The following is a 27,986-nucleotide window of genomic DNA, read 5'->3' as shown; positions in this document are numbered from 1 at the left end:
GTTTTGTAAGTGAAACAGAGCCTCAAAAGATCAGCTCTTTGAGGTGTTCTTGAGGGAGCTCATTTGCATAGTATAGTCCACTTTAAGGGGCTCCTAAAAAAAATAATCGCTTTTCTAATTTGGGAAAAATGCAAGACAAAGCCCACAGGCAAGTTATCAAAATCATCTATAACAACATGAAGAAAAATCCAAGCTAGAAAATATGGCCAGTCCAACAAAAATGCCTACCTTTTTATTTAACACACATTCATGATTTGCTTAATGTTCATAGGTCTACTTTGGGCCTGCTGGCAGCATAACAGTGCAAGGCTAACATGATTTATGTCTAAAAATTAATATCAAAGTTTTCTCTGTCCAGAAGAAAACCCCATTGCAATTGCAGTGGTATATTCTTAGCTGTTTTTTGTGCTGGTTGACTATAGTTGTCATAATCATAAACAACTTACATCCTGCTGTTACATTAGTGAAACAATAAAGAAAATGAATTGCAATTGCCTTTTTGATCTCTTTCCTAGCGCCTGTATAAAGCGGCGGGAGAGGACAGTCAACATCACTATACACCAACACTGGGTCTGCCTGAGTTTACACGGGCAAGAATAAATGCAGCCAACCTCAGTGATGTAAGAATTTGTTCTGTATTTCTTACATTTCTTGGGATGGAGATGAACTGTACAGTGGCAGGAAAGATGGATATAAGTAGAGGACTTCTTAGGTCTATTCTGTTCTTTCTTTTCTTGATTTGATTATAATGATATCTGTCTCCATTAGCATATATAAGGTTGTGAGTAAATTACACCTACATAAAGAACGAGACATGTTTTGTCTGCGTTAGTAGGATTTCCCAAAGATAATTTAAAAAAACCCTTTGATTATGAAGAATGCGACTGTAATGCAGAATAACAAATGAAAGAGGGTTCCTTTATTTGTTCCTTTGTGCATTTGAAAGTGAAACAGCAATCTACATGTGCCTTTCCTACTTTAGGCAAAATACAGAGAATCTTGGCATAATCTGCGTGCTCAAGGCTACAAGCTGACAACGGAAGCACTCCCGTTCCAGACTGCCAGGGCCTCCAGAGAAATTGCCAGTGATGTGAGTTGAATGATTCAACCTTCCTTCTTGCCTAATTCTTGTTAACTTCATGTAAAACAATGTCTAAAGGAGATTTTACTGAATTAAAGCAACTCCATAACCATGTGAGACAAGTGTGAGACAGAATATATTACTAATGAATGAGATTCTTTGTGTGAATTAAAAAAAATAAAGAGGAGGAAGAATTGCCTCTAATCGGGAACCAAGGTCGGTTAAACATCTTCCAGTGGGAAATAGCTAGTGAATTAAAGTATTTGCAGACAGACAAATCAGAGGGATTCTGCTCCTTTCCAGGTTTTCAGCTCCTCATGTTATTAAGTGCCCACTAATTCTGTCCACCCTGCTTTGAGCTTATTTTAAGAAGTGCTTAGTGCTCCTGAATTGAAATAAAGGTAGAAGAAGCTGAGTGTTCTTTGAACGTCTGAAAATCAGGAGCTGCCTGTCTGGTTAGGAAGTGAAAATCAGGGAATGCTCCTATAAATATTTGTTCCCTTAATTTAGGAAATAGAGGAAGCAAATCTTATACTTAAAAATATCTTCTTGTCTGGATTGTTGTTTGCAAACCCCTCAGACATGGCGGTATCCATTTCTCAGAAAGCCTAAGTTCATCCCTTCCCCAGAAGAAATTTAATAAATTCTAGGAAAAACTGACAACTGAGCTAAATTTGGTAAAAGAATTCTTCATTTTATGTAGTATTTAGTTGCATATTTAATCTCTAATGTGATAAAATATGGATATATTGCATGTATATTTGGTTTATGAAGCAACTGTTTCTAGCTGTCATTTATAATGTATACTTAACCATATTTTGCAGAGTGCTTTTGGTTACAGCTTCAGATCTGCTCTAAAGGGTACAAGTCCATAATAGAATTACATCCACTTACAACAGATCTGAATTTGGTCCTTCATCTTGGAAGCACTTTATAAACATTAGCTACTGTAATTTAATCCCCACAACTCTCTTGTGTGGTAGATAAGTGTTATTATCCCATTTCAACTACATTATGAACTCTTCAGGGCCCAGGCCTTCCCTTTAAAGTTCCAAGCACCCTGTTGATGCTGTATAAATAATCATTATCATCATCATCACTATTTCACAGAGAGGATAAATGCAAGATCATAGGGAGAGTCATAGTCCCAGCTAAGATGAGAATGAGGGGTTGCTGGTGCTTATTCTTGTGCTCAGATCACCATCTTAGGCTTCTCAACATAGTTATTGATCCAGGAAAACTGAATTTACTCTTTAAAATAGCTGGGTAGCATTTGCAAATGTGAAGGCTACAGAGTGCATGATGTTTCTCTTTGGTATAGATTTTTTATTCTGCCTTGTGTTTGTTTTTCTTATGTTCTCATTCCTAGTGATAGGAATAAAACTCTGAGAGATAATAAAAGTACATGAACTGAGGTTAAACATGATCAATGCTTTGGGCATATTCAGAGAGTGTATTGAGGTGTGTTTAATGTTGCAACTACTGTGGTATTTAAATTGAGAGCAATGAGAGATTCAAAGACTTAATTTCTAGTGCTGCATACTTTGGCTGTTTTTACAGACAGCATAGATGATTCAATGACTTATCCTAATTTAGTTACAGCAGCCAGTCTAAGTTTGGCACTGTTTTACTTTTACCCTTTTTTATTTTTAGTACCAGTATAAACACAACTTTGTGATGGAGAGGGGAAAGCACATTGGTGCCAGAAGTGTTCTGGACGACATCAGGTTGCTGCATTGCCTCCATGCTGCCAAATTACAGAGTGAACAGGAGTATAAGAAGAGGTCCCAAGAAGTGTGGTCTCAGTACCATCTGCCCATGGACATGGTGAACCTTGTCCATGCCAGGAAAGCCCAGGCCTTAGCGAGTGATCAAGATTACAGACAGAGACTCCATGAATTTACAGCAGTCCCAGAAGACATGAAGATGAAGTGGGCCAAAAGAGCCCACATGCTACAGAGTGAGGTAAAGACTAACCCTTCTCTTAATAGCAAATTGAATTTAGGAGTAACACAGCTTTGAGTGACCTGCACGGATGATTGTGAATTGACATTGGGCAATGTGTTTAGAAAGACTGTTTGTAAACTTATGTATGTATGTGTAGTAGCAAGATACCTGATTGTTCCTCACATATGGAATATATGTGAATTAGAAGTTTCTGTGTTATGAACATAACAGAAAATCACTGTAGTCCATGTTACTTATTCTAAAGCTGAGGGATCTACACAATCATCTCTCAGCTGTTTGGATCACGGCCAGTCAGTGGTTTGACAGCCAATGCTCTATATGCAGAATTCTTGGAGCAGAAGGTCAAATGCTCAGAGGTTGATTTGGGATGTGTTAGAAAGTCATTTTGCAAGCAGAAATATCCATATCAAATAACCAGTTCCCCAGATGTGTTTGCAAAAATTGCTCATGAAAATGTAAGTTTGAGGCCCTCAGTGATACAGTTTAGTGGTGGTCTTGGCATGCGGTAATGGTTAGACTTGATGATCTTAAAGGCCTTTTCCAACCTGGCTGATGCTATGATTCTGTGATAAATTCAGACAAACTTTGATGACAGAAATGATGGAATCTTAGCATGGGCCACATCTATGCTCATTTTGCCTTAGGCCCTTTGTTCAGGGACAAGCCATTGGCTATACGTGCTTTTAAACCGATGTAGATGTTGAGTGCATGCATAAAGCTGCATAGATGCAGACAGCTGTATTGTGACAGTTTAGGGTCCAGGGTCATGAGCTGCTCTGTAGCAGGAAGCTCTGCCTAAAGAGGGACAGGGTAGGAGGTAAGAACCTCAGCACTTGGCTCTTTGCCTTTAGACCCCACAGGTTAGAAATCCAGAGAAATTATAAAGGTAGTTTTGTCTGATACCCCAGTATGTAATAATGAACAACATGCTTGAGCTAGCCGGCTGTTATGTCTTTTTGCATATAGGGCAAAAAAAAAAACCCTGAAAAAACAGATGATTGGATTAAAGTCACACAGTCAGCCACTGTCACTCTGAAGGAGAAGTCAGAATTGTTGGGAGTGTGGGTGCTTTACTGGCTTTCACCTTTTATTGGGTCTGCCTTGCTTTCTTTACTGGATTAGGAGGTAGAGCAAGCCTTTCATGTGAGTAAAGAAAGAGTAATGTGTCCTCCTAGAAATGGGGTTAATGAGGAAGTGTACACCAGATAAAATAATTAGTATTCCTGACTTGAACTCACCTCAGAAAATTATTTCAAAAGGGATTCTTTTACGCCCAGTACAAACAGGTTATTACAGCTTTGAGTCATACTAATTCACTCGTGGGGCCTTCTCTTGTAACTTGCATGTGATACATTATTTAATTCCTGGTGGAATGAACAAATGCAAACAGTTTGGCTTTCCTACGTGATATGTGCATGGCAAATGAAAACCCACAAGATGTTAATAGGAATCAGGGAGTCTTTTTAAGAAACCTTAATAGCTGTGGATACAAAGCTGATGGCTAACGATTTTCATTTTTAACAGCACCGCTATAAATCAGACCTGAACTTCATGAAAGGAGTTGGTTGGATGGCTCTAAGATCTCCGCACATAGAAAGTGTAAAGAAGGCTGGAGAGCTCATCAGCGAGGTAACTGATAAATCTTTCATGGGATAGCACGTCTGTAGGAATTGTTTACCATCAAGGCTCCTCGTTACATGACACTTACGAATGTAGCTTATCATTGCCTTTTGATGTGGGAGCCTGTTTATACAAGGTGTAAGTTACCAAGAAGCAGTATGGGAGATGCAAGTCCACTGTGTGACACCTGCTGAATATTTTCCATTCCGAATGAAATGCAGGAGTATAAACAAACTATGTAGTAATAAATAAATGCAGTAAACTCCATGATGAAATTCTAAGCAGGTGGTTACGGAAGTGATATAGAAAGATATAGCATTGACAACCACACTGAAGGGACATTTGCCTGTTCAGTATCATACATTAATGGAGAAAAATTATGAGCTGTCAAAAGTGTAGTGTTCAAAAGCTTTTTGCATGTGAATTTTCAGTGGGAAGTCCTTCTTGCACACACAGAAAAGGAAGTTTAGTGCCTGGGCACCACAGCAAGGATATGGTGATATGCCCATTCCCTAGCTGAAAGAGCAACTGAGACTATAGCAGAACAGTATGTTTTTAATACTGTGGCTTAAGGAAGGTGGCTTTTATGTGTTACTCCAGTTATCACATGCTTGGAATTGTGATATATCATTAACAGAAATGTTCTGTGTTTTATTTTTTCTTTGTTCATGTTGCCTCCTCTCCCTCTCAGATAAAGTACCGTCAGAAGCCAGAAAGTTTGAAGTTCACTGCTGTGGTTGACTCTCCAGATTTGATTCATGCTAAAAACAGCTACCTCCAGTGCAGTGATGTAGGTTTCATTTTACTATAGGTGATCTTAACTTTTGTTGTACTATAGTGCATAAAAGAATTGATCTCAACATTACCTCCAGTATCAGTTGCATTTAATGACTTTTGACTCCACAGAGACTGTACAAGGCTGGAGACTCTGAAGCTATGCACAGGTACACCCTGCCTCCTGACCATCCAGATTTTATCCGAGCCCGCCAGAATGCCCTTCACCTCAGTGATGTAAGTAAGCCTTTTGCATCATGGAGTTGACTTGGTACACTTGCTAGGGAATTGAAACTTCCATGTATATGTAGAAGCCAGGCTCTCTGAGCCTGACAAAAACTAGAAAAGCCAGAGGCTGTGGACAGCCAACATGTTGCTAGGTTTGGGCTGGAAGGATCAGGAAATCTGATGATGTTTATTTTGAGAGCTAGTTCTACTTTACAGGGCAGGAAACTATTATTAAGGATTTCAGTCCTTCAGTATAGGTCTGCTTAGTTACAAATTTAAATCTCTTCACGTATGTTTGGATGGGGGAGAAGAGAGAATCCTCTTTCCTTGACTGTATAATCTACCTGTACAACACTGTGTTGAACTGATCCTTTAGGCACACTTGTCATCAACCTGGATGCAACTGAATCAGTGAGTGGAATTGGTTTAAAGGGATTTTGTTTCCATGTTAATCCAGACAGAGGCACTCGGTCTGTTCCTAATCTACTGTTCCCAGATTAAATACTTTTGTCTTTAACTGCAGGGTCACAGTGATAAGAAGCTTTGAGTTCCTAGTTTGGTGATAGGTGCTCTATTGGTGAAAGAAACAAGTACGATTCACATTCTTTGAAGTGGTAGAGAAGAAGGTAAAAAAGGCAAAGGGGTGATTGCACACAGATGAAAGGTCAGCTCTAGACCTGTTAGCAGGGTGTGCAGTAATGCTTGCATTGCTTCTGCCCAGGCTAACTTGCAGGATTTCTGGCATCTCAGTTTACCTTCAAATTTACCACCACCTAGCACTAAATTCACGAGTGAAACAGAAGAATATATTTTAAAATGTGAGGTGGATTTTGTGCTTGTTTTCATGTGGTCACAAAACTCAGAGAGGGTGAATCAAACACTGAAAACGAATAAAGTGACAGCCAATAGTGTCAGTTCAGGTATCATGGCTGTGTAGCAGGACCTGCAAACTGGAAACTATTTTAAGAAAGCTACTGATGGGAGAAGAAGGAAATCTAGAGCAAATTCTCTTCAGGATGTAAATGTATTTCACATCCTCAAAGTCACATTAAATATGTTAGAACTGGCTGTTGCTCCATATGAGTTAATGAAGCCACATGTGGCTGGGGATAGAGACAGGGATCATTTGAAAAGCTTGAAATAACTGGTATTGAAATTATGATGCCATGAAACCCAAGACATTGCAAGTGGATGCATCAAAAGAGAGAATAAGGGCAATAGCAATGCAATATTGATGTGACTGATGCATCACAGATTCTAATAGAAATTAAATCACATCAAAAACAACCCCATTCAAGTACAAAAGGAAACCCTGGTGGCACTTTTCAGATGAGGCATTTTTATCATTATGGTGAATAGAAAAGAATTTGAAGTGTTATAGAAGTGGATCAAAACCTTGGAGATAGTACTGATGACTCTTGATACAAATAAGCCCAGTAGGATAAAACATTTATTATTGCCGTTATGGGACTGCATTTAGGAAACTGCAGGGGGAAATGACTCTTTTGTTTCTTTCTTTTCAACACAGAAATTGTATAAAACATCTTGGGAACAGACAAGGGCATCTGGCTATGATTTTAGGATTGACGCCATCCCATTCCAGACAGCAAAGGCTTCAAGAGAGATCGCTAGTGATGTAAGCATCGTTCTGTTTTAAACACTTCCCAACCCTCTTCCCATGCCACCCCCACCCTGTAAAAAGGAGTGAATTCTGATTTAAGTGAACTTTGTTCTGGTTTGGAAAATTGGTGGTGATCCAGTGAATCCAAATGCCAGTTATGTGCAATGATTTCCAACTAAAGGCCCCCATTAATAATAATAATAATAATAATAATAATAATAATAATAATAATAATAATAATAAAATAAACCAGGCTGCTCTGTTTCACTTCAAAGAGTTATTCTTAAGAAGGAGGCATATTATGATGTAGTTAAATAAAATAGGTACTAGGCTATGAATAAAGCATTGTCTAGAATAAGTGGGTCACCTTCGAACACAGAAGACCACAGTTGGCAAAAAAACTTGAAGATGAAGGAGCTGTTGCTTGAGCTGTGTACTGGGTGCACCCGAGAGTGCAACAGTAAGAAGACCTCTTGTTGCTTTTGAGAGGTGAGTATTTTGGGGTCCCTAAGTCTTTGTACTCCTTTAAAGATTATCACAAAGGGCGTTCTTCCAAAGTGTCTTGTTAGATTAGGAGACGTAGTTTGTTAGCAAACCAGCCCTTGATGCTTGGGCACTATAGGATCTAGGGGAGGGTAAGTTATTTCATTACAGAACGTGAAGGCATTCTGAATGTGAAAATGAGATTTTTCTCTGCACTTCCTGCAGTACAAATACAGAGAAGCCTTCCTGAGAGACAGAGGCCAGCGGATTGGATTCCTCAGTGCAAATGATGATCCCAAAATCAGGCATGTCCTCAGAGTGGGGAAACTCCAGAGTGACAACCAATACAGGAGTGGATATGCCCAAAACATGACACAGTTCCAGAGTCACCTCAACCAGCCAGGATTCCTCCATGCTATGAGAAGCCAGCAGCTTGCAAGCAATGTTAACTACAAGCAGCCTTTTCACCAATACACTTGTGATCCTGAGCAGCTAAATGTGAAGCATGCAAAGCAGGCCTACAGGTTGCAGAGTGATGTAAGTATAGCTGAATGACACTGCCTTTCCAAGTGTTAAGAGCTGTCTGTGGTAATGTGCTTTGCAGACCTTACCTATCAACAAAATCACATTCTTGAAAGAACTACAGGCTGCTGAAAATGAATATTCTATTTATTGTAGACTCTTTATATACTCTTTCTTGAATACAGTGTGTGGTTTGATTAGAGCCAAAGAAAGTAATACACACTGGTGTATGTTTCATTCTCTCAGGTAAAATACAAGTCTGACTTGAACTGGCTCAGAGGCATTGGCTGGACTCCCCCAGGTTCTCACAAAGTCGAAATGGCAAGAAGAGCTGCCGAGTTGGCATACCTTCGGGAAATGGCATTGCAGGGTTCTTCTGCCCAGTATCGATACGGAGTTGTAAGTAGAGTAAACTGTTCTTCTCACAAATCCCAACAGCTCTGCTCTCTAGATAGCAGACAGGCACAGAGCCTGTTGAGTCCTCGTGAATGCTTCCCGAAGTCTACAGTTCTCCCTATTATTTCAACAGAATATGTATATTTCCCACACAAAGCTTTGTGGCTTTGTGTGCACCTTAATTTGAAGGAACCTCTCAAGAGAATTCAGTACTTTCATGGCTGAGCAGCTCCTGTAGGCACTAGGAAGTGCCACGGGATAGGATTTACTTATACTATGGGATGTGTTTCCCCTAACTTGTAAATGTCAGCTCTCTAAGTGTTCTGGTACCTCCACAGCAAGCAGAAATAGAGGTGGAAGGGACTTCCTGTAAAATTCTCCTTCTCTTTTCCTAGTCTCAGCAAGACACCATGTATTGCTTTGTGTATTGCCGTGTAATCTCCACTGGCAGCTGCATGGACAGACTCAGTGTAGACTCCTGACAGTATAATGTGTGCTGTACAGCTGTATATCTGTGGGAGGCTCTCTGCAAAGGAGGAATACTCCAGCCTCCTCCATGTCTGTCCAGCTCAAGATGCAAGAAATTACAAGCCATGATCTTCCAGGTTTTCCTTCTCCCTACCTCCACAGGGATAACTCCCAATAACCAGCATTCCAGCACAAGAGAGCCAAAGTCCATATAAGGACCCTGTAGCCCCTGCAGTTAGGAAAGATTAAGTAACAATAAAAGAGAATATCAGCACTTGTAAATACTCATTTCATTTAAGTTTTAACTTTGGCAACAAGTCAAACGGTAATCCAGGCCAAGAGAAACACAACATATTCATGATTTACATTCCCATCTGAAAAGTTACGCAGGAAATAAGTTACTGCTATGATTGACTAATGCAAGCAATGGGGACTGCAGGCAAATATCTTCTTAAGCCCCAGGTATGATAATGATCTGATCATCCCAGGGGAATCTACAGGTCTGCAATCCACCAGGAGCTCAGGTGTTTGCTTGGTTTAGGGCTCAAAGGAGAAATTAAGACTTGAGCACGTTCAGTCCTGTGAGATGTGTAGTATTTAACTTCCATGAGCATCTCCGTTTTGTGCACTTCTCTGCTGTAGAGGTTTGCTCAGTGCAGAGCAGTGATTTAGATTTTGCTCGTTTGTTTGCCAGTTACGGTAATTTTTAATACACGAATATTTTAATGGAATAATAGATAATCCTTTTGCTGTCGACTGGCTGTCCTCACAATTCATTCAATTCATTTGGGTTTCATTTTACAGGACCAGCTGGGGACAGAAGGATCTCAGCAGGCCACAGTCAACCCTGATGCTTCAGAAATTCTGCAATTCAAGAGAAGAAGAATGCAACTGTATTAGAAGTAAACAGAAACATGACATAACACAAATAGATTTTTATCTTGTCCTGCAAATCCTGTAGTTTTACTAGTTTTCTGGGAAGCACAATAAATGGTGTCTAAAAACTTCTTGTTTTAAAAAACAACCTGAACATTGCAATTTGTAACTGAGCATTTTATTTTTGTGTGGATACTCAGTGATTTATCACTGTATGTATTACAGAATCTGATATTTATTTGAAGCTGTAAATGAAACTAATACTAGGTGACTGGCAGGCTCAGCTTTGTACTACAGATGGATTAACCTGATTGGTAGAATATAAAATAATTTGTAATGAATAAATCAGATGAACCTCATTCCATACTTGTAGTAATTTGAGATTTTTATATTCCTGGTTTATTGGCACCTTTGACCTAAGAGAATACAAGAGCATGATTCAGGTGGCTTAACAGATAAACAAGAGAAGGGCCAGTGAAAGCAAAGTGATCATTGACTAACCAAGGGCAGGCCTTTGTGGACATCAGAGAATTTGTTCTTGATTAACTGGATGTATTCAGGTCACAATTAGTTCTTCAGTCTTTTTCAAATCTTCCAAAGCAAAAAATCAGAATGAATTTGTTAGAAATTCTCACCATAGGGGTAGCTATTGATAAATTAGGGAGCTGCTATGGGCAGGTTGTAAACCCTGGAATTCAGATGAAAAGGACTCTTCACAAATGCATCTAGTCTTTATATCCTGATTTAGAATTGTAGAATCATAGAATGGTTTGGGCTGGAAGGGACCTTCAAAGGTCACCTCGTCCAACCCCACCTGCAATGAGCAGGGACATCTTCAACTGTATCAGGTTAATAGACTTAATTCCCTGTTTTTCAAATTTCTCTGCAGAATCATTGGGCAAAAATGACACTGTTTGACTTGCAAAACTTATGAAACCCCAAGAATTATCCAATAGCTTTACAACCATACCTTTAAATGGGATTTAATACCCTCTAGGTCTCACTGTGTTTGAAGTTAAGCACACATATACCACTGTAGATCTGTAGCATATTAAGTAATGATCCTCTAATCAGGAATAAAGTGGGTAATCCTAGTACTGATTTTTTGTTTTTCTTTTCAATCTGGAATGAATCACTGATGGAATTTGTGTTTTTTTGCCCTACAGAAATGCGTATAAAAATAATTCTCCTGCCTAATGCTCCGTCCTCAGATAGTTCCAATGGCTGCAGTCTTGCAGACATAGGCACAAGACGATTTTAAAGCATGTGAAAAATGGTACTGGCTTTAGTATCGATCACACACCAATAGCTTTGAGGTGTTGGGGTCCAATGAGTGCAGGAAAAGCACACCTTAGACAGGAGGGACATGAGGGGAAAAAAGAATGTCTGGCAGCAGCTGAGCCTGCAGACTTTTTAAGGCTTAAAAAGCAGAACTGGAAACACTGGGAACTGCAGCTCTGATTGATTTGGGGAGGAACTGGAGTTGGTTTACTTTCTGCTCTGTTTTGCTATGAAACACGTGCTTATTTCAAAGCCCCCAACATAAAACTGCCACTGACATTCTAGCAAACTCTCTAAGGCTGCTTTCAAGATGGTGCTGAGGGATGCCCCATGAGAAAATATCAATAGCGTTTTTGGTCGAAGAGGAGATGTTTGGGGAAACAGTGAAAATAAGTAAATGTCTCAAGCTTACCATGTGTCATTCCGAAGCTGTCTCCTAATGAAGTGACCTGGACTCAGTCTGAATTGTGGATTTAATCCAACTGAGAAATGTTGTCACCTGGGTATAAACTCCTGGCTTGTTTTTTAACCCACAGCCCTCACCCCAGCTCACAAGGCCATATACGTAGTAGAAGCCATCTTCTACACAAGTCAGTGGGCCTCCGGAGTCTCCCTGATGAGAAGAAACACACACGTTCAAAACCTGAAGGAAAATGTTAACCAAAATAAGAATATTCCTCTCTCATCATAACACTTTGAAACTGCAATAATGCTTTTTCCCTATCAGATGTACCACCAGATGCTGCTCAGTGCCTGAGTAGGCTTGCAGTTCCGGAACCAGGTCAAATGATGCCAGACTTTTTGGGTGTAACTTCTTGTTTGTTCAAGTCTGTGACATACATCTGACCAGGTCACGTGAAATTTCCCAGGCATGAAAGTACAAGGCATTCAAGAGCCTGAGCTCAGAAAGATAAATGGCCTAAATAAAAATACTTGATCTCTCCCACACCCCTCAGCATAACTTTATTCTGAGCTGGTTGGTCTCATTGTTTAATTGGTGATTTCAGTTGCAAAGTATGCTTACAGTGGCAATTTGTACTTTAGGAAGCATTGTTCAAACTCTTCCCTATCTTTAAGCAGTATAAATATGAACTTGCTTCACATTTACACTGATTGTAATGAGAAGAAATACCAATCCTGACTTTCCTTGCAAGTCTTAGCCGTGATAGTGAAAATCAGATTTTGCTCATGGTAGAGGCCATAATAAAACAGAGAGGAAAAAAGACAAGTTTCCAGGTTATGACAAAGTGCCTTCAAAGCCAAACTTTCCAGGCAAGTCTCTAACTTCCATAGATCTGCCTGTGGCTGACAGTGACAACATTAGCTCTAGGGATTTACATCTCAAACTGTACTGAAGAAAAGATGATGGCTGTTGAAATACGCTGATGGGAGAAACAGATGCATATGCAGCACCCTGCCAAAGGTATTACTGTGCACAGCCTGACTATTTACACAAAAAATTAATGTTCAAATACAGAAAAAGTAACAGACCTGACAAGAATCAGCTCCCGGTCTCTGAAAGTTTCCTGCACAAAACATGCTTTCATCCAGTCTCTGATCATATGCTCTGGGTGCATTGCATTTCCTCTGCGAAATCAGCTTGACGTTGACATCTAACAGCTGATGGGATAAGTCATCTATGGATGTGCACCAAAAAAATGGAGTCACCTTCCTCCCAATCCTGTTATGTATTGTCTTTGTTCAAAACACGAGCTTGCTTCCCATTGGGATGGGAAGGGGGAGAAGCAGGGGAGGAAGCATGTGCTAGCCTGAGAAGGAAAGACGTATATGTCTGAAATGGTATGGGTTAGAGTTGGAGCCTGGAAGCTTTGCTCAGGACACAGAGTTGCTACCTGAGTAGAAGTAAGGTCAGGTATTCAGAATTTGGCTCCCATCATCTCTACCAATGTAATCCTGCATTTCAGAGGTGCTGGCTGTCTGCAGCTCCCACGGGTCCCAGAGTGGGACTGCGAGCGGCTCAGCACTTCTCAGCCTGCTGCCATTAGATGTTTTAACGCACGAGCTAATGAAACAGATGAAAACTGAAAATCATGCAATATTTAAGGGCAACGATTAATTACAGTGAATCTAAAGACATAACTTGACATCTAAAGGCAATAGCCAAGATTTCAAAGCACTACATCTGTAGATAATTAAGGGTGGTTTATAAGTTTGGTTCTGCTTGAGTTTCGGGAAATATTCCATTTCTGCAGTGATTTCCTGCAATGCTAATAATAGATCTGCTCAAAGGAGCCATCTAGTTTGAAGACGTACAGGGTACCTGAGACTCTTTGTTGGGGAAAGAGAAAAATAAAATTCCCTGTACCTTTTTTAAGAGAGACTTTTTATTTGGAATTTTTAAAACATGTCCATTAAATTCTGTTGGTGCATTCTGATCAAATGAACACGCTTGTCTCTTGTGGACTTCAATGAGAGCTACATCAGAAGGGAGAATTTGGTCCTATGTATCGTATCGGGCTGAATCAGTCACAAAGCACTAGGACACCTACTGCAGCCTCAGTGACACATTTTCCTTCTGCTGCTTTACAGCAACACATCAATCAGAACATGAGAAAATGCATTTTTCAGAAAATTGCCATTATCTTTTTTTTTAAGCATAGTAATTTCTCCCCTTAGGATTTACCACGGTCAGGAAAGGTTTGGGACAGAGCTGGTTGAACTTGAAAAGCTTTGGATTTTCTTTTTCTTCCTTATTTTTCAGCACATCTGAAGATCCAGATGCTGCTTCTGAAAAGCTTTTGCTGACCCAATGGGCTGGAAAACTGTATGAAAGTTCCCATCTTTCTTAGTCCTGTCTTGAAACACACAAACTCTATATCCAATAGCCTCTCTCTTGGTATCTCTTTGCTTCTGTTGCTGGCTTCAGGTGAAACCATGACATGGTGTGTCAGGTGGCAAGCAAAAAACACTGCGTGAGGGATTTTTGCAGAGCTCTGAAAGGTTTGGTTGGTCTTAGCAGTTGGGGATTTCTGCTAATGAGTGGTTTCCATGGCAGGGTTTAGCCATCCTTAGATGAACGAATTCATCTAATTCATCATGTCTTCAGACATGAATTCCATGTCTTGGTTTCACTAAGTGTCTAGGTCCACATTTGGGTCTGGCAATTGCTACTGAAAGAACCAGCCTGTCTTGCTATGGAATAGACCACAGATACCTTTCTCTGTGGCACCCCATCCTGAAACGAAGCAGTCAGTCCCATCGGGAAAGCGAACGTAAGGCAGACACACTGTTTTCACATACTTCGTTTCCACTGCACAGTGACCATCAACTGGCTTCAGCTTAAGTAGTGCTGGAGAGAAGAGAAACAGCGACTTTTATTTATTTGGAGCTAATTTTAATCCCAAACCATCATACCAGGCTGTGACATGACCCCAGGCAAAGCTGCATGTACCTGACAGTGCTATTTACACTCCATGCTGGACCTATCCCTGTTGTTTTGCTCCTCCCACTTCTGCCTGCCCATCAAGAGTCACATCCCAAAAATTCAAATGGGTCTAAGCCACAGTTTGGCCTAATTGTTTGCAGGATATAGCCTCAATGAGAATTTTACATTGACGTCAGTTGGGGAGAGGTGCTTTGAACCACTGACATTGGAGGTGTGTATTCAATAAAAAGGATTTACCAATATCATTGTGTGGGACATCATTCTTCGTTCTGTAGTTGTAATGTTTGATGATCTTCTCCACATCAAATATTTGCTCTTGAGGCTCTCTCTTCTTGAGGTTCTGCTTTCCAAGTGCTACTTGGAGATATTTTGCTGATTGCCTGAAATAGAAAATAAATCACATTCAGTCATGGTCTATCAGTGGTGGTGAAAACCTGCACCTTTAGCAGCTGCAAGTCAAGATATTCCTTCCTGTTGTAGAGCATGTATAGATTTCTCAAGATCGTTGTAGGAGGGCTTAGTCAGGGAAGTGATGGTGTTGGACAATACATGTGCTCTTAACACATTTCAATCAGGAAAACAAAGTGATTTAAAACTGCATGATGTGGTTTCTTTGCATTTTAGGGCAGAGTAGCAGTAGGCACACATGTATGACTGTGGCTGTGATGATCAGTGGCTGCTCATATAGCCCGGAGAGTACGATTGCATATATGCAGTTTGGACATACTTAAAATCATCTGTGCTGGAATGATCTCCAGAGTGTGATTTACCAGTCTTCAGTGTGGTAGTTTCCAACCTATTCAACAAAAACGTTGAAGGAAATTTCATATTCTAAGGTAGCTGGCACATAGACAATTGGAAGCAAAATGCATATTTAGGCTGTTCTGGAGATCTTAATTATGATGCAATATGTGATGTTGTTTATGGTATCCTACTATCTCCTGAAGTTTTCATAGAGACTTTCTTTTATACCTTGTGAAACCTGGTTACTTTCCTCCTTTTTTCCTCTCACACAACTATTTTAGCTCATTCTAGTTGAGTGGGGGATAAGTTTAATTTGTTATTCCAGTAAGCACCATTTTCAAGTAGATGCATCTATTTTCAGCTATGTGTTCATTTATTCACATATACGTTTTCCTTTCTATTTGATTCCCAGCAATCATTTGGACTGCAAACAAATTGAATTCCAAACTGTCTTTAATAACCATCCTGATTTTTATATATTTATCTACCCTAGGCACATGACATGCACTTACTCAACGCAGTGCCCAGCAGTAAGAACCCAGCATGCTTTGATCAGCACTCCACCACAGAAATGTTCACCACTAGGTGAAGACTTCCTCTGCAGAGATGCTATCCAGGGATGTTTGCCAGCTGTGGTCTTAGTCCCACCATAGATCCTCTGAAGCATCCTTGGAATTTCTGGTTGTCCACATGTTTTGAACATTTCATTTGGGTCTATTGGGCTGTCTACTGACTGTAGGCTTTCTTCAGCTGCGTTGGAAGAGACAGTAGATACATAATGCAGAGAATATCGACTGGAGGAGTTAAGTAACAGGGAGTCACCTGCTGCTCTGGATCATGTACACTACTGCAAACAGCTCACTTCTAATTCCTTACCTATTCCTGAGCAGGGTGAAACATCGCAGAAGTCCCATTCCACTTTGTGATTTTTTCTGATGTAGCACCAGGGTTTTTCATCCTCGTCGGGATTCCTGAAGGGAACAGTTCAGACCATCAGCCAGCAGGAATGGGGAAATCCCCATGAAACCAGGGAAGGAGCTGAGAATTCTTAAGGGATCAGCCTTCTATTCTCATATGAGAACCAGACTTCCAAAGGTACTCTTTCTTAAGATTTTACAAAGAAGATTCTTGAGGTAAGAGAGTGAGGCTTTTGCCATTTTACTGTCCCTAGACCTATCTTAACCCTAAGAAAAATGGGGAATGAGGGCTGCTTCTGGAAACCTTTCATCAGTGACTTAGGGAATGCACCTCTGACATCCTGGTGTTTTGTAGACTGACATTGTCTTGAAAGATGTGAGATCATAACACTATCGGTTTGCCAAATTCATGAGCAGTTCATCCTCAGTGCCTGTGCTGGCTTTGGCTGAGATAGAGTTTGTTTTCTCCATAGAACCTGGTACAGGGCTGGTGCTTTGGATTTGTGCTAAAACAGAGTTGATGACACAGGGATGGTTTCATGCTGCGCAGTGCTTACTTACACAGAGTCAAGGTGTTCAGCATGTAAACTGGGGGGAAGAGGAAAAGAGGGACATTGGGAGTGATGGTGTTTGTCTTCCCAAGTAACCATTCTATGTGATGGAGCCCTGCTGTCCTGGAGATGGCTGATCACCTGCCTGCCCATGGGAAGTGGTGACTGAATTCCTTGTTTTGCTCTGCTTGTGTGCACGGCTTTTACTTTTCCTAATAAACTGTCTTTACCTCAACCCATGAGTTTTCTCACTTTTACTCTTCTGATACTCTCCCTTATGCTGTCGGTGGGGGTGTGAGTGAGCAGCTCTGTGGGGCTGAGTTGTCAGCTGGGATTAAACCATGACAGTGCTCTCTTTGATACAGACTTCTAAGGTTGCTTCTTCAAAATATTACCTGCAGAAGTTATGGTCACCAATGCCATAAAAGTCAGCATCCTCCATAAAGGCATTAATAGGGTGGTCCAAGAGAAGATGTGAATTCCAGTGCAGACACATCTTGCCATTCGCTGCTTGGTTCACTCTTCCTCTGTAATTGAAGGAGTTCTCTTCATAACAGTCATACAGTCCTGTAGGAAGACAATACCAAAGTTATAATTGCTTTCGTGTTGCTCCGTGCCCGAAGCAGTCCCTCTTTGTTCCCTTCCTTGCACTACATTCATTTTATAGAGGAGAAGGACCTACTGGGTCATGTAATGGTACCTTTTAACCTACAGAAGCCAGAAATAAGGCTAATCTCCCATATCTGTCCAGCTTGAAGCTTGATTGACTTCAAATGACTGAAACGCTTTTGCATGGTAAAGACCTAGCAGCTAAGAGGTGTCTTAATGCCAAAGCAGAATCTCTTTGCCAGTGGCCTGGCAAGAAATGGTATCACAGCAGGGTTAGACAGAAGTGGGCACAGAGCTGCTACCATGCTAGGGCAGTGGATACGCTTGGTTGATATGCTGGAGGAAAGGAATGCCATCCAGAGGGACCTTAACATGCTTGTGAGGTGGGCTGATGCCAACCTTATGAAGTTTAACCATGCCAAGTGCAAGGTCCTACACCTGGGTCGGAGCAATCCCAGGCACAGCTCCAGGTTGGGCAGAGAAGAGATTCAGAGCAGCCCTGCAGAGAAGGACTTGGGGGTGTTGGTTGATGACAAAATGAACATGAGCCAGCTTCAGTGTGCGCTCCCAGCCCAGAAAGCCAACTGTATCCTGGGCTGCATCAAAAGGAGCGTGACCAGCAGGTCAAAGGAGGTGATCCTGCCCCTCTACTCTGCTCTTGTGAGACCTCACTTGGAGTATTGTGTGCAGTTCTGGTGTCCTCAACATAAAAAGGACAAGGAACTGTTGGAACAAGTCCAGAGAAGGGCCACGAGGATGATCAGGGGACTGGAGCACCTCCTGTATGAAGACAGGCTGAGAAAGTTGGGGCTGTTCAGTCTGGAGAAGAGAAGGCTCGTGGAGACCTCATAGCAGCCTTCCAATATCTGAAGGGGGCCTATAGGGATGCTGGGGAGGGACTCTTCATTAGGAACAGTAGTGATAGGACAAGGGGTAACAGGTTCAAACTTAAGCAGGGGAAGTTTAGATTTGCTATAAGGAGGAAATTCTTTACTGTGAGGGTGGTGAAGCACTGGAATGGGTTGTCCAAGGAAGTTGTGAATGCTCCATCCTTGGCAGTGTTCAAGGGCAGGCTGGACAGAGGCAGGGAATTAGAACTAGATGATCTTATGGCCCTTTCCAACACTAACTATTCTATGATTCTATGTGCAAAAAGAAGGTTGTCAGGTTGTGAACCTGACCTGTAAGTGAGGTGGAGGTAAAAGTCACCTGTGATGTGGAGTTTGAAGGACAATCAATTTTTAAAAGAGAAAACCCAAATCCTCCTTCTTGGAAACATGTGTGGGCTGTGGTGCCCATGGTACAGTGCCAAAAGGCTCTTCATGAAGGCTGGGATGCCTTTGGCAGCCCTTCCATATATTAGTGGCTGTCTCCTCAGCATGGGGAGTCAGACAACTGGGAATGAATCTTCACTACATCATCTTTTGATTGTTTAAGGAAAGCCTGATGTTCCTTCCCCATGGGACATATGCCACCTCTGGGAAACGTGTGCTCACTCATCATACAGCAGTGAGACCTTGCTGAAGCACACACCAGTACTGGAACTGCTTTGATTCCCTCTGCCAGTGGTGACTGCAGAAGCCAACCTCTTGCTCCATCTCTCTCCCCAGGGAGTTGGGTGCCCGTGTGTAGTCAGTGATGGCATCAGTTATTTTGGCTTAGGGTCTGTCCAGAGGCTTCACACCTTACGCTGTGCCCCGGTGCTGTGACGTACCGACCTCGCAGAACCTCCCTCTGAAAGGTGCCGGGCACTCGCAGGTGAACTTGGATCTGATCCTGTGCCGAACGCAGACACCTCCGTTTTTGCAAGGGTTTGGCCTGCATGGTGAAGATGCTGTCAATGGGGAAGACACAGAACAGCCCTGTCACTGTGCTGAGTGCCATACAGCCGCTCACATGCCTGATGGAAAGTGGGGAGAGCTCCCACTTAGCCTGTTGGCTTTGAGTTCTTATGAGCTCCTAAAGAACACTTATCACCAGGCAGGTTACCAATGACTGAACCACCCACTGTGCATCAAGCATCACTCATCACTGACCAGCCCAAGGATGGGACCTGTAGCAGACTCAGGCTGGATGACGAGGGCAGGACCACACTATGCAGTGGGTTGTATGTGATTTTCTACCACAGACAAGCAGTGATGAGGTGACCTCCCCGTGCTGTCCCCACCATGATCCACTTGGATTGGGCTGAGTGCCTACCTCGTTGGCAGTCAGGTTTCTTGTAGGGATGATTGCAACTGCACTTAAAGTAAGGTGGAGTTAATGTAAGCAGGCAGTCTCCTCTGTGGCACCTCTTCTCCAGGCACATGTCCTCCACTGTGGAAAACAAAAAGACATGAGGTGCTTCATCAGCATTTGTGTGTGCACAAGAGCTTGGCCCATGTGGGCTTGGGATTTCTCTTCATTTTCTCAGTATCAGTGGCAAAGAACCTGGAGACCCAAAGAAGTGGTAAATGCTCCATCACTGGTGGTATTCAAGGCCAGGTTGGACAGACCCTTGGGTGAGATGGTTTAGTGTGTGATGTCCCTGCCCAAGGCAGGGGTTTGGAACTGGATGATCTTACGGTCCTTTCCAACCGAAACCATTCTATGATACTATGACTAACAAGCAGCTCCTTACTGACCACCTGTTAGGAGATGGAATGCTTTCTGCACACCTAAAATCTGGATACTGATTTAGACAGACCTAGGTCTAGACAGGGAGCTAAGTGTGAGACTTATAAACATGACTGGGGTGGGCTGTCAAAACCCTCAGCCCAGCAAACAGTGGGTTTATAAAGCCTTGTGTTTGCTCCCATTGACAGAGATGTAACAGTAACATCAGGTGCCAAAATCAGGAGTGTAAGTTAGCAAAGGAACACTTACCTCTCTCACACGTGTTCCCAGCATATGGCTTGGGGCAGAGACAGCTGAAGCTGCTCCCTCTGTTTTCACACGTACCGTTGTTCTTGCAGGGGTTGGAGGAGCATGGGTCTGCTGGGGGAAGGATGGGGACCTTTTAGTTTACTTCCAGCTGCTCCACCTCCATCACCTGATTTCTCTTGCATTTTCTGACCACAGAAGGCTGCCTTCCTAGGCACAGCAGACTGTGTAACACACTGTGTTTATGCATCAGCTCTGCAACCACAGGAGCAGCTATGGGCTGCTGCAGAGCTTACTGCAAGTTGTAACAGCTCACAGCTTTGGGTCTGGACATCCCCAACTCCCTTCTCTATGTCTATGATGGAGCTGTAATGGGGCAAGTTCTTTCCTTAGCCCAGGGGCAGATTTGCCTCTATGGCAGCAGAAGAAACAGATGCCTGAAGAGCCAGAGCTGTGCCTGGGCATCTCTTTTCATGCACTTGTTGTGGAGGTATCTGGGTTTGTCATTGCTCTGTTTGTAAGGCAGCACTAAATTTTCCCTAGAAAAGCCATCCACCACCATGATGCTCTGTAATAGCCCTGGGTAGCTGCTGCTTCAAGGGAGCAGGCACCTGATGAGAGGCTCTTGAATGCTATTCCTTAGAACTGTGTTCAACCTCTCTATTTCAGGCTGTCAGGAGCAATTTGCACTGGGGACAAGCCACGTACCGGCTCTGCTCTCTTTGTACCAGGGGGTAACCCAGGGTATGTTACAAGCAACTTCCCTGTTGTGTTCCCTGAGGAATCTCAAGGACCCTTTCCTGCTCTCCTGAAGTTTGGCAAAACAGAAAAAGAAAAAAGACTGCAACTGAGAGAAGAAAAAAAAAGAAAAAAAAAGAAAGAAACCTGCTCTACATTTGGTTCTCATCATAAATACAGAACATACATCCCATGAAAACAGCAATTACATCTTACAGTGTCTATAGACAAATAAGCCTGTGCTTTTTTTTTGTAGTAGCAATCAGAAATGTTCTGCATGATCAGAATCCATCCTGTGAAACCCAGAGATAAAACACAGGCTCCTTACAAGAGAAATACAAAGGAGAACACAGCAAACGATCCTCCTAACTCATCCCTTTGATGCAGGCATTTCGAGAGCAGGCTGGCAGCCGAGGCCTGCCACACTCCCACTGCAAGCACAGGGCTGGGATTGTACCGCTCCCTGCCCACCCCTCAGAGGTACCTTTTCTAGTATCGCTGTAGCCAAAATATGCCTCAAACCAGTCAGGGTCCTCTGAGTGCTGCTGCTGGTTAAAGAGGTCCTGCTCCAATTCAAGGTACTCATCATCGTACTCATAGTCATCAGCCTCGTCTGCAGGATGGGGTGAGATGAGAGAGGAAGAACAGAGGAATTAGGACTGCTAGAAGGAAAGAAGGTATGAAAGAGGTCATTTCCTGGGATGGACACAGCCCTTTTCTCCTTTGGCTCATCTGGGATGTTAGTCGGTCCAGAGCTTGCATCATCTTGAGGACCAAAGGTATGCCGTTCAGCTCTTCCTCGGTATGGGCAGAGCTCACTCAGCTCCCAGCATGGCCACCCCTGAGCACTGCTGGCCCCAGCTCTGCTCTCACAGCCAGGGAAGATGCTGATGGCTGCTACCAGCACAGTGAGAAAAGGGGATTTACATTCCTACAAGAAGAAGGGTTTTCCCTTGTTCAGCTACTTTGATCACCATCAGCATCACCGCTGCTGCAGCACAAGGCAAGACCCTCACCAACACGCAGGTACCTGCTGCGTGTGGGGACACAGAAACCCATTTTGGGGGAAATTGGAAGGGATTGAGGGCCCAAGGTACCTGCACACCTGTGTAGCTCCCTATACACACAGCCTCATCTGTGGAGTGAGGGCCTGGCACAGCAGACCTATGCTAAGAAGTCCATCCTCTCCTCAGCCAAGCCAATAGACAGCATCCTCTTGGGAGCCTGGCACCAGTGGGACACACTGCTTTGCCAGCGCATATTTGGGGGGGTTGGATGATTAAAGTGGGCTGGCAGCTCCTTGCACAGGTAGGGCTGCTGCCGAGGGAAGCCACGCTGGTGTTTCAAAGACAAGCTATGGTAATGAGCAAAGCTAAGCTCCGTACAGAGGCATTTTAAAAAGCTCTCCCCTAGGGCCGGACCGATGGCCCCATGGATAATGCTCTGCCTTGAACTGATTATCAACTGCATTATCTTAGTTTTCTCTCCTCATTCATTCGCTTGCAGCCTTTATCTTTATTCTTTCTTTGCTTCTGAAAAAAAAAAGAAAGAAATTCCACTTTTGTACAATGGGTGTTTTATACTTCATATTAAAATAGAACTGTCTTTTTTTCCTTCTTTTTTTCCTACATGCCAACTCTCACCAAAAAAAAAAAAAAAAGGAGGAAAGTTTCACCTCATTTATTGCTACGTTAAGTCAAGACTCCTTTTCCTCAGCTCATTATTTCCACAGGAGCCGAGTCTCGACAATGTGCAAGTGTTGCGGAAGTGTGTGCCTTGCTGAGGAACAGAAGGATCTCGCTGGAAGATAAGGACATTGTCTACAGTGAACAAAATTAAATTTAATGTGAGGTAGTTGAGAAAGGAAAACAAAAAGAGGGTTTTGCCTGAAATGCAGCCTGCGAGCTCACCGTGTCGGAGGGGAGACTTTGCGAGCAGACTTGAGTTTGAGGGGATTGTCTGAAGGAGGCTGATTTTGTTTCCCTGTTTGTTTTCAAAATCTCAGTGGGAAACGTTGCCTTTTATTCCACAGACGCTTTAAAGAAGTGTTCTGAGGGATGGGGGAGCCCTTTTAATAGGAAAATATACCTGCTAAAAGTTGTGAAGGATGAACAGGGGAGTTACGGCTGCCAGAAGCAGAATGCAAACATGCCCAGCATGATTTACAGAGGCTGGTGAGGACTCTCTGGAGTTGACGCAGGAAAAACAAGAGTTCCAAATGAGCTCAAATAGCCAAGCCACTGTAGAAGCATCTAACATGATTTTTAAACCAACTCTTCAGTGTAAATATGGTGTTGAGAAATGAGAATACTGTCACTTCAGTTTGTTACACTGGCATCATATCTTAGCAATCTTTTAATGTTAATAATTAATCATTTATTAACAACACCTATGAAATTACCTGTTGGCCCCATTATGGACTATTTTAAGTACATCTCAATGGCAAACCCCAAGTTGGCAAAGATGCAATTCATGTTTTGCAGGACGTCTGCTTCTGACAGCTCTGCAAGTTGGAGGAGCACAAAACCCTATTCACACTGACAGGGAGATGACCCCCAGACAGTTATGGAACAGGAAAATGCACATCTGAGGCCAGTGTGGTACCTGTCAGCTCTTGAGGAGGGCACTTTGGGTTGTCTAACAACCCCCTCATGGGCTGGCAGTTACCACTGCAAGAAATGTTATGACCAGGCTGTGCAGTTAAAGGTGCATACAGAAAGGGCTTGAAAAACATCAGCAAATGCTTTTGGGTACCCTGGTTTTCCCATATGAATAGTGGGAGTTGGGAAGCTGAGCTGCCTGGTCGTCAGACCAGCCAAGGTGATGAGTGTGCTGCCGAGCTGAGAACATCCCTACTTCCCCCATCTCTTCTTATGAAACTATGAAGCAGAAGGTGCTTCTATGGGTCACGAGTGATGTTTCCCATCTCCCAGCTACTCCTTGCCCTCCCCAGCTGCGTGAAGCAATGAAAAACAAAGAACAGAAAACCCTGACCTGGGTACATGACATCAGACTAAAAGATGTCGTCTTATTTATCACTGCTTCGGCACTAAATAACTATTTGGCTTCTACAACTCTTATTTAAGAAGTGCTCCCATTCCATTTTTTTTTAATTATTCATAACAAGCTATAGGTTTAGTAAAGGAAAAACAACACTTTTTTGTATCTGAGCACATAATTAATGCACAAAGTCTTATACACTGGTTGATTTAAACATATTACTAAATCAGAGTGTTCACTCTTTGTAAGTGCTGGAAAACCTTAACATACTTTAAAAAAGCAGTGATCTGACATTTGTCACTGAAATGTGACTATTACACGAAATTAAATTAGACATCCTGCATGCAAATTTTCAAAGAATAGCTTTCCTCTGTGTAGTACAAAAAAATCCCCCCATAATTGATAGGCAGAGATTGACTTTTAAAGCTTCAAATCAGCTTTGAGGTCTGGGTGATCTTTTAAACTGCTCAAGCTTTCATCTGCAGTTTTTCACATTGCCAAGAACTGTCAATCAAGCAATGGATTTCTGATCAATATCCCCTTGTTCATTAGCTTACATGGGCTCTCTGTTTCAGAAAGAACAGATATCCCAACGCCAGCAGTCACACTGTTTTCAAAACCTTCACTGGATCAAGTCATGACTAATGTTCCGAGTGAGAAAGTGATGCATTAGGATGCCATCGAGTGACCTGAATTGCGAGGTAACTTTGTTGGACTGCAGATGTCAAGATGAGTGATGTGCAAAGTTAAAACCTATTGCCAACACACATCAAGAGCGCCAGAAAGTACCCGGCGTTTATTCAAGCTCTCTGAACCTCTGGGGATTGACTGAAATGTGGCCTAATTTAAGCAGGATGAGTTTTCCTGCCACCTTTCTAAATACTTTTTGTCTCCAGCTCTGAGAATAATGCAGTGTTATTTTTATGGGGCTGAAATCCGGACTGTATTTTAAATAACGAGATGTCCCCCATTTACTTTTATAGAGACAAGACCTCACATATTTCCTCTCTTCCATACACGCTATAACTGGGAGTATCTGTACCTCCAGAAAGAAGTTGTGAAAGAGAGACCAGTTAACAACAAAGCCTTTTACATAGTTTTATGGCTGTTACTTAAAAGCGGTTTTGCAGCACCTTTTCCTTGGAGGGTCAGGAGCTGGGCGAAGGTGGATGATGACGCTGAAGGAGTCGGGAATTGCAGAAGGATGGGGAATGAAGAGGGCAGGGGCAGTGGAGAGACAGAGGTAAGGACCATAAAGCCTTATAATGAAAGTTATAATAACCATAAGGGAGGGAATGAATTAAGAGACCATGAAAGGGGTACTCCATCATCAAAAGGCAAATCAGTTTGCACAAGGCCTGCGGGTAAAGCCTGAAGCCAAGCACACAGCTCTGTGGCCAGATACTTGCAGAAGCCAAATGCTCGGGTGCACAAAGAATGTGGAAATTTATGTTCCATACACATCCTCTTAGACGAGCAACATTGATCTGGGGAAAGCAGCAGTGCTGTATGAACTACAAGTCTGCTGGACCTTGCAGGTTTGACCTGGAAGCCAAAATGCCACTGGAATGAACAGTAGAAAATGAGTATATTAATGTAATGTAACATAATTTTGTTGGGAAAATGAGCATATTAATAAAATACTTTATTAGCTATAAATTATAAATTCAGATCTAAGAGCCACTGAAATAAAGAAAAGGAGAAGCAGAACTTATCTGCAAGAATACTAAACATATAAATAAAACCATAATCTTCTATGTGGACCAAGCAGTCTGCAAAAGGATGTGCAAATCCTGATACAATCTACACATCCACACATAACATTCATCACAGCTTTACCTTTATCAACATCTTAATGCTGCATAGCCCTTAATGATTTTTTACTTGCCTGAGCTTGTAAACACCTTTTGAACCTTCCTGCACTTAGCACAAAACATTGTGGAAATAAGTTGCACAGTTTGTTGTACGCTGCAAGGGAAAGTTAGCCTTCATTTATATGGCCTTCAGTTCTCATGCACAGCTAGACTCTTTGCTTATGTGAGGTTTGTAGGCCAGCATCATGATGCACCATGCATCCCCAGAGCTATGCTGAGCAAATGGAGCCACAGAATGCAGCCACGGGATTGTAGTGATAGGACAAGAGGTAATGGGTTCAAACTTAAACAGGGGAAATTCAGGTTAGATATAAGGAAGAAGTTCTTTACTGTGAGGGTGGTGAGGTGCTGGAATGGGTTGCCCAAAGACACGGTAAATGCTTCATCCCTGGCAGTGTTTAAGGTCACGTTGGACAGAGCCTTGGGTGACATGGTCTAGTGTGAGTTGTCCCTGCCATGGCAGGGGGTTGGAAATAGATGATGTTAAGATCCTTTCCAACACAAACCATTCTATGATTCTATGAACAGTGGAAAAGTCCTGGCTTGGAACAGAGCTGTACAGTCTAGGAGTACCCCATGATCAGCTGCAAAGTGGTACTGCTGCTGTGCTTCTGGTTTGGGCTCCAGTGTGCCAGACATGCTCCTGCCTGGGATCCAGTGCAGGTACCTGTCCCCTGGACCAGCACAGAGCACATGCAGAGGTCTGAATATTACTCACTGTATTACTCATCCAAAGTCAAACACACTTTCTACTTGATCACAGGCCTCATTTTAAGCTCAGCAAAGCCGTGCATGAAGTTAATAAGATTCAGCACTGGGCACTAGAAAAGGCTCTTTGAAAGACCAGGTCACCAGTCCCTCAGTTTGGTATGCAGGTTACAATGAAGTCAAAACCACTTACCATTCAGCAGGTCAGCCAGGGAGAATAAATGGGCCGCCTGCTTGAGATAGAAAAGGGCAAAGAGTCAGTTTCTGAAAAAACAAAAGCCAGCACAACGCTTGGTTTAAGGCACAAAGATTCTGTTCGCCCCAGAGCCGGACATCCATTACCCACTTCGGAGCTAATTGGGCTGGATTTTCAAAGGATTAGCAAAATGTCTTCAAATGCCCCCTGCTCCCAACAGCCCACATGGGGGCTCTGCCTTTTCTGAGCATCCAGTCCAAGTGGCTGGGCTGGTGTGTTTGGGGGAAAGCCTATCCTGAATGAGTTCGGTTGCCTCTTTGCTCACTAAGTGACCATGCACTGGCTGCTTGTCTAATGTGTCTGAGATACCAACAGGCCACTCTAAAGCTGGCTGCCGAAGCTCAGACAGGTAGAGAGGAGGTCAGGCAGTGCAGCAGAGCCCTGGGAGCCTGTGCTGATGCAGCCAGTGGGATCTGGACCTCTGAACTGGAAGGCTGTCAACAACGTTTGAATTGAGAACAGTTCTGCCATTTCCCATTAGGAAATGCCATGTTCCCGACCTCCAGCGTGGAGCTCCAGCCTTTCCTGTTGGGCTCATGATCAAGGGCGAGCAACAAAAGGGAACAGAAGAAGGAAAACAGCTCTCAGGCTTTGAAGAGTGTGAGTGAGGTTTGTCTGAAAGGAGACACACTGACTCCACACCGGGATGCATCCCCTGCGTGACAATTTCAGCTTGCTTTCCCTCTTGCTCTAAACCCCAGCTATGGACAGGATTACCTGCCTGTGACGAGAATACATGTGCTAACAGCAGGTGTAAAGAAGGAGAATTGGAGCTGCTGTTCATCATCTCTCACACGATTTGTCAGAAGAGAATGTATTTCCAAACAACTGAACACATGCTATAAAGACAACATACATGCACACACACACAGTTACTATATGCACCTACATATTGCCACAGGTACAATTAACTAAATCTACACCCTGTTTCGTTATGCATTATATATAGAAATGACATATAGAAGAATAACATTCTCAGCTAACATCGATTGCAACTAAGAAC

General features: G+C 42.6%; 2 protein-coding genes across 5 annotated transcripts in view; one reads left to right on the top strand and one right to left on the bottom strand.

Annotated features, from left to right (window-relative positions):
- Nucleotides 1–10,396, top strand: part of NRAP (nebulin related anchoring protein) — a 49,256-nt gene extending 38,860 nt beyond the window's left edge. For all 3 annotated transcript variants that reach the window (XM_062607861.1, XM_062607862.1, XM_062607860.1), the window contains 10 exons: nucleotides 516–620; nucleotides 983–1,090; nucleotides 2,735–3,046; nucleotides 4,574–4,678; nucleotides 5,361–5,459; nucleotides 5,576–5,680; nucleotides 7,200–7,307; nucleotides 8,001–8,312; nucleotides 8,544–8,696; nucleotides 9,966–10,396. In XM_062607861.1, coding sequence (XP_062463845.1) covers nucleotides 516–620; nucleotides 983–1,090; nucleotides 2,735–3,046; nucleotides 4,574–4,678; nucleotides 5,361–5,459; nucleotides 5,576–5,680; nucleotides 7,200–7,307; nucleotides 8,001–8,312; nucleotides 8,544–8,696; nucleotides 9,966–10,061 — 1,503 coding nt within the window. In that variant the 3' untranslated portion in view covers nucleotides 10,062–10,396. The remainder of the gene's footprint in view (nucleotides 1–515; nucleotides 621–982; nucleotides 1,091–2,734; nucleotides 3,047–4,573; nucleotides 4,679–5,360; nucleotides 5,460–5,575; nucleotides 5,681–7,199; nucleotides 7,308–8,000; nucleotides 8,313–8,543; nucleotides 8,697–9,965) is intronic.
- Nucleotides 8,427–27,986, bottom strand: part of HABP2 (hyaluronan binding protein 2) — a 67,075-nt gene continuing 47,515 nt past the window's right edge. The window contains exons 4-16 of one of the 2 annotated variants that reach the window (XM_062607895.1): nucleotides 26,921–26,960; nucleotides 21,630–21,758; nucleotides 20,411–20,521; nucleotides 19,745–19,861; nucleotides 19,260–19,379; nucleotides 17,332–17,503; nucleotides 16,345–16,439; nucleotides 15,981–16,218; nucleotides 14,962–15,104; nucleotides 14,494–14,628; nucleotides 12,810–12,955; nucleotides 11,731–11,931; nucleotides 8,427–9,390 (exon numbers count right to left, since the gene is read on the bottom strand). In XM_062607895.1, coding sequence (XP_062463879.1) covers nucleotides 11,755–11,931; nucleotides 12,810–12,955; nucleotides 14,494–14,628; nucleotides 14,962–15,104; nucleotides 15,981–16,218; nucleotides 16,345–16,439; nucleotides 17,332–17,503; nucleotides 19,260–19,379; nucleotides 19,745–19,861; nucleotides 20,411–20,521; nucleotides 21,630–21,758; nucleotides 26,921–26,960 — 1,623 coding nt within the window. In that variant the 3' untranslated portion in view covers nucleotides 8,427–9,390; nucleotides 11,731–11,754. Of the gene's footprint in view, nucleotides 9,391–9,436; nucleotides 10,026–11,730; nucleotides 11,932–12,809; nucleotides 12,956–14,493; nucleotides 14,629–14,961; nucleotides 15,105–15,980; nucleotides 16,219–16,344; nucleotides 16,440–17,331; nucleotides 17,504–19,259; nucleotides 19,380–19,744; nucleotides 19,862–20,410; nucleotides 20,522–21,629; nucleotides 21,759–26,920; nucleotides 26,961–27,986 lie in introns of those variants that run through there. The other variant, XM_062607896.1, reaches the window with a different exon arrangement.

Source organism: Pezoporus occidentalis, unplaced genomic scaffold, assembly GCF_034315485.1.
Source record: "Pezoporus occidentalis ecotype Australia unplaced genomic scaffold, CSIRO_AGI_Poc_V1 ctg127, whole genome shotgun sequence".
Lineage (NCBI taxonomy): Eukaryota > Metazoa > Chordata > Aves > Psittaciformes > Psittacidae > Pezoporus > Pezoporus occidentalis.
Note: the sequence above shows the minus strand (reverse complement) of the source record. Positions and strands in the feature narration are given on the sequence as shown.